A 12,310-nucleotide genomic window follows, 5' to 3' on the forward strand; every position below is an offset into this window, starting at 1 on the left:
GAAAGATGGATAACAGCAGCATTTGTTCTAGTGGTGATAAACATTCTCTGTATGAGCCATGCCTTCCTCCTCATCATCATACCTCATGATAGCATTTCCCACCACTTGTCTAAAATTGGACACCCTGGTGAGTCTGAGCCAGCCCACAGTGGCCCTCCCCTCCTCCCTCCCACTCAGCCTGGGTAACCCACCGGACAAATATAAACCTTTGTGTGACTCCACAATCAAAAGACGGTCATTATTCTCATTTAAAGATGGAGGGGAAACACGGCTTTCTAGATGGTGGTTGCCATGGATTTTTCTCAGAAGCTTTTGGTATAATGGCACATCCCACTTCTGATGTCAGTGCTGGAGGACAGGGGGGGGAGGAAGGAGTTGAGAGAGAGAGGGAGAGATGAGGGAAAAGGGAAGGGAAGGAGGGAACAAGGGAGGGGGGAGGGGAGGGGAGGGGAGGGGAGGGGAGGCAGCCTGTTGCTCATGATCATCAAATAACCTCCTCGTACTCTACGAGCCTAGTGCCTGTGCATAGATGGAGCAGAGTTAAACCAGGCAGCAGCAGAAGCATTTCATATTTTCCCTCGTGCGTTCTTCTCAGCGCCTTTGGCAAACTAACAGCTGCTAAGGAAGTGATTCAGGAGCGCAGTGAGTATTGTGATTTTTCTGTTACAATATTCACGTATTCAAACTTCAGGTCTCTTGTGCAGTAAACCACACCTTCTTAGTCATAAGTCACTCTTTGAGAGTTTGTCACATGCAGCGCAGCATTTGTTGACTCTGACATATTTGCAGCTGCTTTCCCAGGGTTGATATGAGGAGCATTGTTTGATAATGTGTTTACTTAGTGAGTTCTACTGTAGATCTCAGCCTATGATGTTGTACCCACTGTATGACAATAATCAAATCTGTGTAAGCACTCGGTGCAACATTATTTAAAACCAGTTTGAAAGGTGCATCGGGGTCAGTTCCGATAAGGTCAAGTTGATTAGATAGTGCACTAAAAGTGACCATTACTTCATTTTAGATGTGTCCACCCATTCACAATATGTCTTTAACAGATGATAGCAATTTGCATACTGGATACACTGCATGTACACCATGGTAACAAGGCTGCAGCTACATTACACTGTGTTATGATCTGTCAACATTTACTGATATCTCATAAGAGACAAGGTCCAGTGTTGCACAGAGATGTTTTCTCTGCCATGCTCTACAGGCAGAGATATGTGCAGTACATATATATTTTTTGCAGTCACTTTTCAAAATCTAATATTAAAGTGAAAATTGAGGCAGGAGAAACTTTTGAGTCTGAGAGCCACTTTAAGTCCTCAAACAGTGAATCACAGCTGATGTTGTGTTTCAATGAATCCATAAGAGATCATTTTCAATACATCACATGGTCTCACTTTAAAGATGATGTTAGATTATGGCCCATAATGTGATTATGAGTCCACAATGCAAATGCCCCTCTCCTACTTTGGATCAGTGATATATGATAGGTAATAGATCATCCTCTCTCCCTCCTCCAGGTAATTGTGACTATAATGAGATGAACTAATGACTTTTTCCTGTTCTAACAGCTAATAGTGGCTGTCTGATTCTCCTCCTCAAAGAGGGGCCCCAAAGTAATTATAATCTGCTATTCCCAGGTGCCTTTATGTGTAAGATATCTGAGGTAGATATCCTGAAGTGTCATTAAAGCAGAAGAGAAGAGTCACGGTCCCATCCGCAACACTATTTCCCAAAGAGATCTTCAGTCAGGGATCAGACTCAACACAAATCGAGTGATGGATGTGCTTTGAAAGTGTAAGTAGGATAAAGTTTTTGTTTTTTTTTCTCTTTCTGCAGTCAAAGCTTTTTTGTAAAGATTTTGGAGGCTGTGAATTTGGTCCATGTCTGAAGAGTGCAGATTCTGTCTAAACTGAGCAATTCACACTGTGCAAAAACAATTTCAGAATACACCAGATTCCCATAGCCACCTCCACCTTGTTTGTAAGGCGTGATCTGTAATTTCCTGCACTGACCATCCAGCTATTTCTAACTTCTTCATGTAGCTTCGCTTCACATCCATCAGCCTTGCCAAAAAGAAAGCCCTGTGTGGTTGTTTGTCTGCTCCATTTATTCCATCTCATCAACTAAAGTACTTTTTCACTTACAGTGTAATAGTGTTAAGAGTGGAGGGTTTTTCTGTCTGTCTTTGATTGGCCGTTGCTTGTACTTTCTGTCACCTCATCCCACAGGGACCTGCACTGGGTCCTGGTGCAGAGATCCTTTGAAAACACTCTGTCCTGAGTGACAGACAGTCAGGTCTTTACCGGTATGTGTTCATGCCTGCCTGCACACATGCCTGGCCTCACTTTTATCAGCAGCCTGTGAAAAAGAAATTGTTTACACAGCCCAGAGCAATAAGGTGGTTGAATGACTGCAACTCAGCAGGAAACGGGCATCAGAAGATGAGAAGTGAGTACTGGTTAATGCACACAGACAATGCAGAGAACTTAATGTTATGCAATCTTTATATAATCCAGTTAGTTAGGTACTCATAAATGGTGTGAGTGTACAATCATCCACTCAAGCAAGAAAGGGGAAAAAACACAGTAGTTAAATGCTGAATGTGTTTGTAAATGTGTAAAGTTGAGGTGATGGGCTCACTGAATATTGTATGTCAGAGTTTGCGGGGACTAAGAGGATGAGGAGTGCTGAGGCATGATGTGGAGCGGTGATGCAGAATGTGGGGATTTGGTGGGTTGGCTCAGACCCCGTCTGGGGGGATAGAGTGCTTTAAGAGGAAGGACAGACAGGGGACGAGCTGGGAAATAAACTGTAGACAGAAAATGACAGAGGTGTGATGCTTCTCATTTGCTCTTTGTTAGAGAGACATTTTACTCAGAGAAGGAGATGAAAGAAATACTTGAATGGCATTTCAAAAGGTTGCTGTCTTTTTAGCATTTAAAATGTGAATGTTATTGAATTAATATAGAAGAATTCTGTGTTAGATAGAAGCATTAGTTCTGTTTAATGCATGTGAGGTTTGCGTACCAGTTTAAACTGAATTGTTGAACAGAAAACAAAATAAATAGCCATTAGTGCTAAATAGCTTGTTATTGAGATGTATCATCTCCGCAGCATACTTCTCTGAGCCTCGGAAACAGAGTGCAGCACATTGTGGTGGACCACAGAGAGAGCTAGGGAGACAATTATTGCCCTGGAGGTATATCTTCTTCCAGGGTTTTCTGTATGTATTAATACCGCCCACTTACAACAAAAAAGAAATATTTTTGTTTACAACTATCCCTCCTGGAATTACTGTAAGAGAAGGTCTTCTGGGGCAGAACCGCTTCTGGCATGCCTGACTGTTTCAGCGTTTAACCAGATTTCAGAGAGAGACAGAGAGACAGAGAGAGAGGGGGAGAGCTGGGTCTTGGCAGCTCTTGTGGTTTCAAGTCCATTTCTGGAAACACCAGGCTCATATAGTCCATTAGAGAACAGTGAGCTGTTAAAGGAATCGAAAGAGAATTGGTTGTTGGGGAGAACAAAGGGACATCATACAGTCTGAATGGTCATTAAGCCTGAGTGAGAGCGAGAACAGGAATCCAATTTCCAGGTGACCTCCATTGTTCTGAAACATCTTGATAATAATAAAGAATATTATCTTACAGGGATACATTATTGCTGTGCTAGTAGGAATAAATAGGGTTGTTAAGATACATGTAAGAAAATAAGACAGCACTCTGCACTGTGAACAGCTGTCACTGGAAAGATAACCCTCTGGTAAATCATTGTAAGTCTTCGAGGTTCAGATTTTCATCAGACATACTGATCACTCATTAAATTACCATGTGTTTGTATTTCACAGACTGAGTCAAGTTGAATTGCAAATGCTTGATTCAGAGACAGATTGGAAAAATCTGTCCAATTCTTCCAACACTTCACTGCAGCCATAAATAGTAATCATTAATAAATGAGCCATTCGTGTCTCTTTGTATGATACATTGCCACTCTATACATTTTAAATAGCAGTTACAGTCATTCATGTGGGACAGGGATGTTGCATTTCTCTGCAGAATGATGAATAATCACATATCAGTAATTTCTCAATCTCTAAAAGGGTTCAGAATACTGAAAAACAACTGCTCTGCTGGGACCGTGCAGTGATCATTATCATTATTATGCTCATTAAAATAATCTCAATCAATATTGGTCGTTATGAAACTCTCCAAAGACTCTTGAAGAGGGCACAGTGGGAAATGCATGCACAATGCCAGGCAACAGAGACACACAACCCAGTGACTCACCAGGCAATCTGGAGAACATGCCCTGTGGCTTAGCTGTGATAACGCTGGCACAGAGAGAGGCCAGACCTCAGCCGATCTGGTGGGGAGAACAGCCTTCGCTGTCTTTGCAGTGTTTCATCTCTCCTTCCGAGATAGACTCCGTCCCCCAGAGGAGGCATCTGAGGCACAACAGAGCAGAGAAGAGAAAAACAAGAGTTTAAAAAAATGCTCCTGTGACTGTGGAGAGGCAAAAGCACAATCACTTTAAAGGCAAAGAGAGAAATCAAACAGCCTCAAGGGGTTAAGTGTGATTTAATCTAGTAGGAGAGTGGCGTAGGCCTGTGCACATCCACACTGGTGATGCATTGTAGGCGTATCGATAACCTCCGCCGCATGGAGGGAGAATGTGAGAATTTACGGATGTGTAGCGGCAAACAAGGAGGAATTTGACACTGTTTTGAGAAATGACTTTCATTCTTGTGCTGTGGTTCTGTTGAACAGCACAGATGTTGATTTGATAGATGATATGAAAGCACGTCTTCAGTGGTTTAGACATTATTTTTCCTTTTTGCTTTAGTGATAAAACTGATTCCATTACAAACATGAACAATAGTGATACATCCGCATGTCAACTATCTAATAATGAAGCACCATCAGGAAGTAGTATAGGTTAATACAACCAGGCAGAGTGTTGGACAGAAGAGCTTGGGGTGGGTTTGCTCTAATTTCATGGGTGGAGGATGGTGCTGACTGTAATCAGTGGCTCACAGAGGCTGACAGTGCAGGTGCCTAATAACCATTCAGTGACACTTTCACATCCCCGTTTTAGAAGCCGAGGCCTCCTCTCTGACCCAGAATTGGTGGTGCAGCGAATCCAGGCACTGACATTTTAATTCCTGACTGGGTAACCTGCCTCCCCCTAAATTACTGTAATTGATTAAATTAGTTTGGACACAGGCCACGAGGTCCTTGCTGCACTGGTGGTATACAGTAAACATTTTCTCTTTCCTTCTCTTCCTTATTTTTTAGATATTGTTTTTTCTCTCTTTTTATTGATCTGAGGGTACTGAGAGCAAAGAGTAGAAATATTGGTGTCGATGTGTTTGCTCTCAGTAGAACCTGTGTGACAGTGTGACTGCAAGTCAGTAAACACACCTCAACCAACACCTCACTGAAATAATACATTTTAAAGCCACTTAAACAGCTGAGAGAGATTTTAAAAATATGTGTACACAGAGACAGATTTGTTTAAATATAGCACAAAACAGTCACATCAGTGAATTATCTAACAACAGCCAGTGTAACATCAGGCCATTATTCATAATTCCCAGGCTGCTGTGGGTAACAGATGTTCATGCACACTGTGGGGAGTGAAACTCTTATCCCTTGATGCCTGATGTATCTAGATCAGTGACCATGTTTAATGATGCATAAATGACATGTTTATACTGCTAAGCTAACGACACAGACATGCTGTTTTTGTAATGCAATTTGTGGATAAAGATAGTGGGCAAAGAAATGTAATTTAATTTTCACTTGATGCTCTCATGGGAGTTGTTGGGCAGATAATAAGAAGCTTGTTTTCTATTGCAGTAAAACTCCCTTTGCCTTTGACTAAAACTGACTTGTTTACACTTAGCAGTGTTATCTCTTCTGTGAGAGTCAAGGAATAGTTTGATATATAGAGAACTTTTCTGGGCTTTCCTACCAAGAATAAGATTGAAAATGAAAATAAGTGACAAGTAGCCTTGTTCTTTCCAATGTTCAAAAACATAAGTTTCCCTCCAGGCAGGCTAACTCCCCCTGCTTCCAGTCTTACTATACTAAGCTAAGCTAATCGGCGCCTGTCTGTAGCTCCATTCTGTGGTGACATGAGAGTGATAACAACTTTTTCATCAAACTCTTATTTGCAGAAACACAAATAAACGTATATGACAAAATGACAAACTATTCCTTAAAACAAACGTAGCAGTGGAGACCCACTCCAGCGATTGTCTGAGATTTGTTCCAAAATCACATTGTACTAAAAGAAAGAATACAGAGTATGGAAACCTGGATATTGGATCTACTGCACATTTATTCACCTGTTCTTTGGATACAAAAACTGCTCCCTGAACGTTGCCCTGTGTCTGATGGATGTGTATGTGAGCTCTAGTTTGTAAAAATAAACAGCATGAATAATTAATTACACCAAGCTAACACAAAGAACTTAGAGCTTATTTATCAGGATTATGTTTCTGTGGTTTCTGTGTTTAGGAATCTTTCCGCCTGCACATACAGTGCAACAACTGCTTAATGTAGCTTAAACCTAAGAGTTTCATCTCATCACCATAGACACAGTTTGTGCCTTATGACTTTACTCACACAATGTGATAATTGTGTGTTATTGGGTGAATGATAAAGTTAGACACCGGTGGTCAGACTGGCTTTTTCCAGCAGCTATGGAAACATATGAAGATTTACCTGGAATCTAATACTTGTCATGGTATGTTATTCTCTATCAAAATGCAAGACCAGCACTGACAAGCTGACCTCCTATCATAAAGTCAGATTAGAGCTCAAAGATATTTAGATTTTATATTTTAATTCAAAAGAATTCAAGTCCCATAAAACTGTTATTTGTGATTTTGTATGAACAAAACACCAAACCAGTGGATAGTAAATAGTAAAATGAAGAACACTGATATGCTCATCTGAAGTCAAACACAGTCATCAGTAAATAGAGTGTGATTTTGTAGCAGGTTGTTCCTGCTCAGGGTTGGATTTACATCCCATTTGGTGAACTGACAAACTAATTCTCAACTCATCCATAATGTGTTCCTTGGTTATTCAGTGACAGACAACTGGCAAGTTTTATAACTGCGGTTGGATCCGACTGTCCTGTCAGTCATCATCATTTACAAAACTGTATACATGCTATTTTAATGTGCAGGTCATTCCTTGGTCACATGCAAGTCCCAAACTATTTTATTTTTTAATGAACACTTTGATATTAGTTCATTCACGTTTTAATTTTTCACTTTGCTTTAGTTTTTCATATTAATATGTGGCCTTATTGTGTTGTCCTTTACCATATCAGAAACTGTGTTTGTGGTGGAAGATTTCGAGCAGGTTTCATGCTCTCGTTACATTTCTTCAGTGAGTGGGTTGTTCTGCAAGCAGAAATCATTTGCGTAGGGCTTGGCCTTCTTATAATGACAAGGGGCCATTAGAATTAAAATGCAAATAATCTGAGTGCCTCCTGCTGCAATAATGCTGCATTGTGGTATTACTCACTCTTGGGTAAAAGCATAACCACTCCTATATTTTTAGGAGTGGTTAACTTAACTCCTGCAGTCTATGTGTTTAACAGCCTTACGTTAACCTATGAGTGGATGCTAAATGTTTACTGTGTGTTTCTGCTCTGAAGGTGACAGTGTGCTGGTGGGAGATTGAGCACAGGGATGTGAGCGGACCAGTAAAGATGACCCTGTTGGCGGGTGATGGCTCTGACTATGACTACAGTGCCCTGAGCTGTGCCTCTGACACCTCCCTCAACCCACCTCCCATACAAGAGGAGGAGGCTCGAAAAGGAGCTTTCTACAGGAGGGCTCAGCTTGCTCCTGAGCTCAGCACCATCCACGACGACACCCCACTGTCCAGCGCCCGTAAACTCCACGCCATCATCAATGTGGGTGGCCTGCGTTACCAGCTGCCTTGGACCACCTTAGAGGACTTCCCCCTGTCTCGTCTGGGCCAGCTGCACCTCTGCAGCAGCTTTGATGAGATCATGCGTATCTGCGATGACTATGATGTTACACACAATGAGTTCTTCTTTGACCGCAGCCCCTGTGCCTTCCGGACCATCCTGACCTTTCTGCGGGCGGGTAAGCTGCGATCCCTCAGGGAGATGTGCGCCCTCTCCTTCAGGGATGAGCTGCTCTACTGGGGGGTCCCTGAGGAGAGCCTGGAGTGGTGCTGTCGCCGGCGTCTCCTGCAGCGTGTGGAGGAGTTTGAAGCGATGGAGAGAGCAGAGGAGGAGGAGGAACTCCTGGAGGATCTGTTGGATTCAGACAGCGGCCACAGGGAGCTTGCAGCAGAGTCCAGAGTCAGTCAGTGCATGGGCAAGCTCAGAGACATGGTGGAGAGGCCTCACTCAGGCCTCCCAGGGAAGATCTTTGCTTGTTTGTCAGTGTTGTTTGTCACCATCACTGCCATCAATCTATCCATCAGCACCCTGCCTGCCATGAGGGAGGAGGAGGAGGCGGTGAGTATAATGACATTTAACATATTAAATAGAGGTGAAAAAAGTTGCTGCATAGAAAAACATGTTGCTAAGATGCAGTGAAATGTGTTCATGTCAGTGAGGAGAAGTTAAAATAAAGACATGACACAACAAGACTTCATTGTCTGTTGGGAGCTGGTCTTGTGTTCCTTGTTTTGTACAGTCATGCCACATAAAGAGACTCTGAAGTACTGACAATGAACATTTGAACCCAACATGGTGGCAAGATTGTCTGCCTTTCTCAGCAGATTTGAATTGAGCTGTATTCAAAAGCAAAAGTGAGGTAACTTGACATGTTATTTTGAAAAGCAGTCATTAAAAACCCCAATAATGGCATGTCTCATCTGTCATGTCATTTAAAAGGAGACTGCTGAGAGAGCTGCAGTATGAACCAGTTGTTTTGCCAGATTAGAAAAAATATTTGAAGTCTCAGTCTGCTTTCATGAAATGCTTTCATTATTATGTCTGACTTCAATCACAGCCATAATTAGCACCCTGGCCTCTTAAGTCAAATCAAAGGAAAATGGAATATTTGAGCCACACGCACCAATTTCTTGTAAAGTAAAATGCAAACAGGTTGTTTACTGAATTTATTCATTTCTTTCAGATGCTTTTATCAAAGCATCTCCTTTGGTTTGAAATGGGGAGAAACTGCAACCATTTTACTTTCTACATTTGAGTAGGCTTTGGAAACGTTGTTGTAGTGGTTTTCACATTTTCTACTTTCACTCCTAACTTGCAGGAAATCAAGTACAGATACTGTATGTGGGGTAGTGGGTGGATGGGAAAACCAAAATCTCAACCGTTTTGTTATTTGAAAGTAACTGCAAACCACACTTCATGCTGCTGACTAAAGTTTCAGCCCAGTACACCTATTGTTCCAACTCTGTATGTCTCATTTACTCATGTGGTTTCTCTGAGCTCCAGTACATTAAGCAATCAAATGTAGGATGACTTGAACATCATCATCTCCCATATGGTTGCAAAGGCATGGTGCTAAACCAAACACAATCTGTGTTCTGGGGAAAATAAAAGGATATTGAAAAAGAAATAAAAGACACAAAGTAACTGCTCTTGATCTGAAGGCAGTCAGTCTCATATTTTACCTGACACACTTGCTTTGTATTCACACTCCACCTCTCTCAGTCTGTCTGAAATAAGCTGTTTAATTAAAAGTGCCAATATTCTCATTCTAACAGCTCCTCTGCCTCTAGTTTCTTGAAGGCAAACAACAAAGTGTTGCATTAACAGTGTGTAAGTGTTCCTGTCTCTGAGTGAGCACAGGTTTACTGGAGTTTTCAGGTGCTTGAACTCAAACCACTTCCTCTTCTGTGGGAGTGTGTTTCATAATGGTATTTTTCCCTGACATGGACTGCATTCAAAGGCTCTGTGCCATGTACTATGTGCTTTGAAATGCTTTGAACCTTCTCAGCAAGCACTGAATCAGCATCATTACTGTCTACAGAAAAAACTCCCAAAAAAATCTTAAAACATGCAGCATAAAAATTTTTATAGGTTTTTTAGGTTACAGTTTTATAGTTGTATAGCGATCACACATCATACATACGGATCATGTTTGAGATTCCTAACATGTCACTCACTTTTACTTTCGTCCACGTAATTGTAGAGCACAATTTGGGTGCAAGCACGACCTATGAGCACATTTTCCAGCTGTCCTTATTTTATTGGCTGTAGAAGTGTTTTGTAAGTTGCAGTGTTTAATTCTGCAGTGTCACAAAGTGCTTTTAGCTCCTGGATTTCACATAGAAGTGTCTCCCTCTAGTGATTACAGTGACCACTTACACGTGCTCTGTTTCTCTCTGTACAAGGGTACGTGCTCCCGGATGTGCTACAACATCTTCATTGTGGAGACGGTGTGTGTGGCCTGGTTCTCCCTGGAGTTCACCCTGCGCTTTATACAAGATCGAAGCAAGCTGACCTTCCTCAGACAGCCCCTCAACCTGATTGATGTGGTGGCCATCCTGCCATACTACATCACCCTGCTGGTAGACAGCACCTCCAAAGGGGAGAAGCGGCTGGGCTCTGGCAGCAGCTACCTGGACAAAGTGGGCTTGGTGCTGCGTGTCCTGAGAGCCCTGCGCATCCTCTATGTGATGCGTCTAGCTCGCCATTCGCTGGGCCTGCAGACTCTGGGCCTGACAGCGCGACGCTGCACGCGGGAGTTTGGACTGCTCCTCCTCTTCCTGTGTGTGGCCATCGCACTGTATTCCCCCCTGCTGTACTTGATTGAGAATGAAATGGCCACCACACAGGAGTTCACCAGCATCCCTGCGACCTACTGGTGGGCTGTCATCACCATGACGACAGTGGGTTACGGGGACATGGTGCCGAGGAGCATCCCGGGGCAAGTGGTGGCTCTGAGCAGCATCCTGAGCGGGATCCTTCTCATGGCCTTCCCCGTCACCTCCATCTTCCACACCTTCTCACGGTCCTACGTGGAGCTGAAGCAGGAGCAGCAGAGGCTGCTGCAGAGGAGGACACACTTCCTGCTGCGGAGCCGCATGGCCGGCCTGGGCAGCAACCTCTCCTTAGAGAGTGACATGCTCTTCCCCATAGGGTCGTCTGACACCAGAGACTTAGATGACTGAGACTGTTGGACAATAGTTGACAGGAGAGACTGGGGGTAGGACTGAGTGAGGTTACAAAGGACACTGAGGATGTGAAGAGGGTATGGAAGCCCATTTCTGCCAATTTGATGAAAACGTTTTTTCATCACAATGGTAGAACTGGCCTTCCATAAAGACGAGAGGGAGATAACCAGGATGAAGAGGAACAAACATAGACAGAAGGGTAGAGAATGAAGTCTCTATAAACAAGCTACAGAAAAGATTTTTTCTTCCCAGAAATGCAGCCTTGCTGTGTAGCAGTGTATTTTTGATGATGAGGATGAGGAGAGGCTGAGAAATAACTTTTTTTTTATATCAAAGTAAGTCAAATAAGTCAAATCAAATAAGCTTAAAAACTACACAAAAACCTCTTTAAAACTATTCCAGGATAACAATGATCTATATTATAATAGTCACATATGGGAATACATTGTAATTCAAGTGAAATATGTGAGTTGACACAAGAAATAACTGAAGAGCACAAGCACGACGTCCTTATGATCCAACAACATAGTGCTGTTTTTCACCTCTGATTAGATGTTGTCATGGATTTGTGGATGTGGTGTGGTCCTGGGAGTTAAGCAGCGTTGCTTAATGGAAGATGCTCTCTGCTTTTGTTTAGTCCCAAAGGTTAAATGGAGTTTTTATCTTAACTAAAATGTGACCCTCAGTCCACTGATTATTTTCTGAGTGACTGCACAAACTGAGAATTATGTTGGATTCCTTAATATCCCCATCTCTGGCACTGCTGGCTTCCACATATTAATTATGATGTGTTAATTGTCCTTCTACTTCTTGAGGTTCCATATGCAGTTTTTGAATACTTTTGGACATTTTGAAGATAGCATTATTGTGCTTGTAATTACTGCAGTTGCTGTGCATAGCTGTTTATAATTTATTTCTCTCCTTAAAGTGGATTTAAACTGAAATCTGTCTTTTGTGCATATCATTGCTTCATTGTTGCTTCTCATTTCGACTTTAACGTCACCTTTAACTTTATTATCCCAGAGGGAAACTGGTGTGCAACATCAGAACAACATTTAACAGTTGAACAGTACCAGTGACAGCACATATGGTGTCATACCACACAGCCAGAGAGAAAAGAATACAATAAAGAATACACAATGCTACACAGCAGCACCCTGCAG

At 42.3% G+C, this 12,310-nt stretch overlaps 1 protein-coding gene across 2 annotated transcripts; it reads left to right on the plus strand.

The window, feature by feature from the left end:
• The first annotated feature begins 448 nt into the window (after nt 1-448).
• On the plus strand, nt 449-12,079 carry kcng1 (potassium voltage-gated channel, subfamily G, member 1). Of its 2 annotated transcripts, XM_018693633.2 has the most exons (4): nt 449-642; nt 1,647-1,803; nt 7,681-8,517; nt 10,365-12,079. In XM_018693633.2, exons 2-4 carry the CDS (start codon nt 1,789-1,791, stop codon nt 11,142-11,144), a joined length of 1,632 nt encoding a protein of 543 aa, XP_018549149.1. In that variant the 5' UTR covers nt 449-642; nt 1,647-1,788; the 3' UTR covers nt 11,145-12,079. The 2 variants fall into 2 exon arrangements, with proteins under 2 accessions (XP_018549149.1, XP_018549208.1); XM_018693692.2 differs by lacking the exon at nt 1,647-1,803.
• Nucleotides 12,080-12,310: the final 231 nt, after the last annotated feature.

The sequence above is a fragment of the Lates calcarifer genome, linkage group LG6 (assembly GCF_001640805.2).
Source record: "Lates calcarifer isolate ASB-BC8 linkage group LG6, TLL_Latcal_v3, whole genome shotgun sequence".
NCBI classification, from domain to species: domain Eukaryota; kingdom Metazoa; phylum Chordata; class Actinopteri; family Centropomidae; genus Lates; species Lates calcarifer.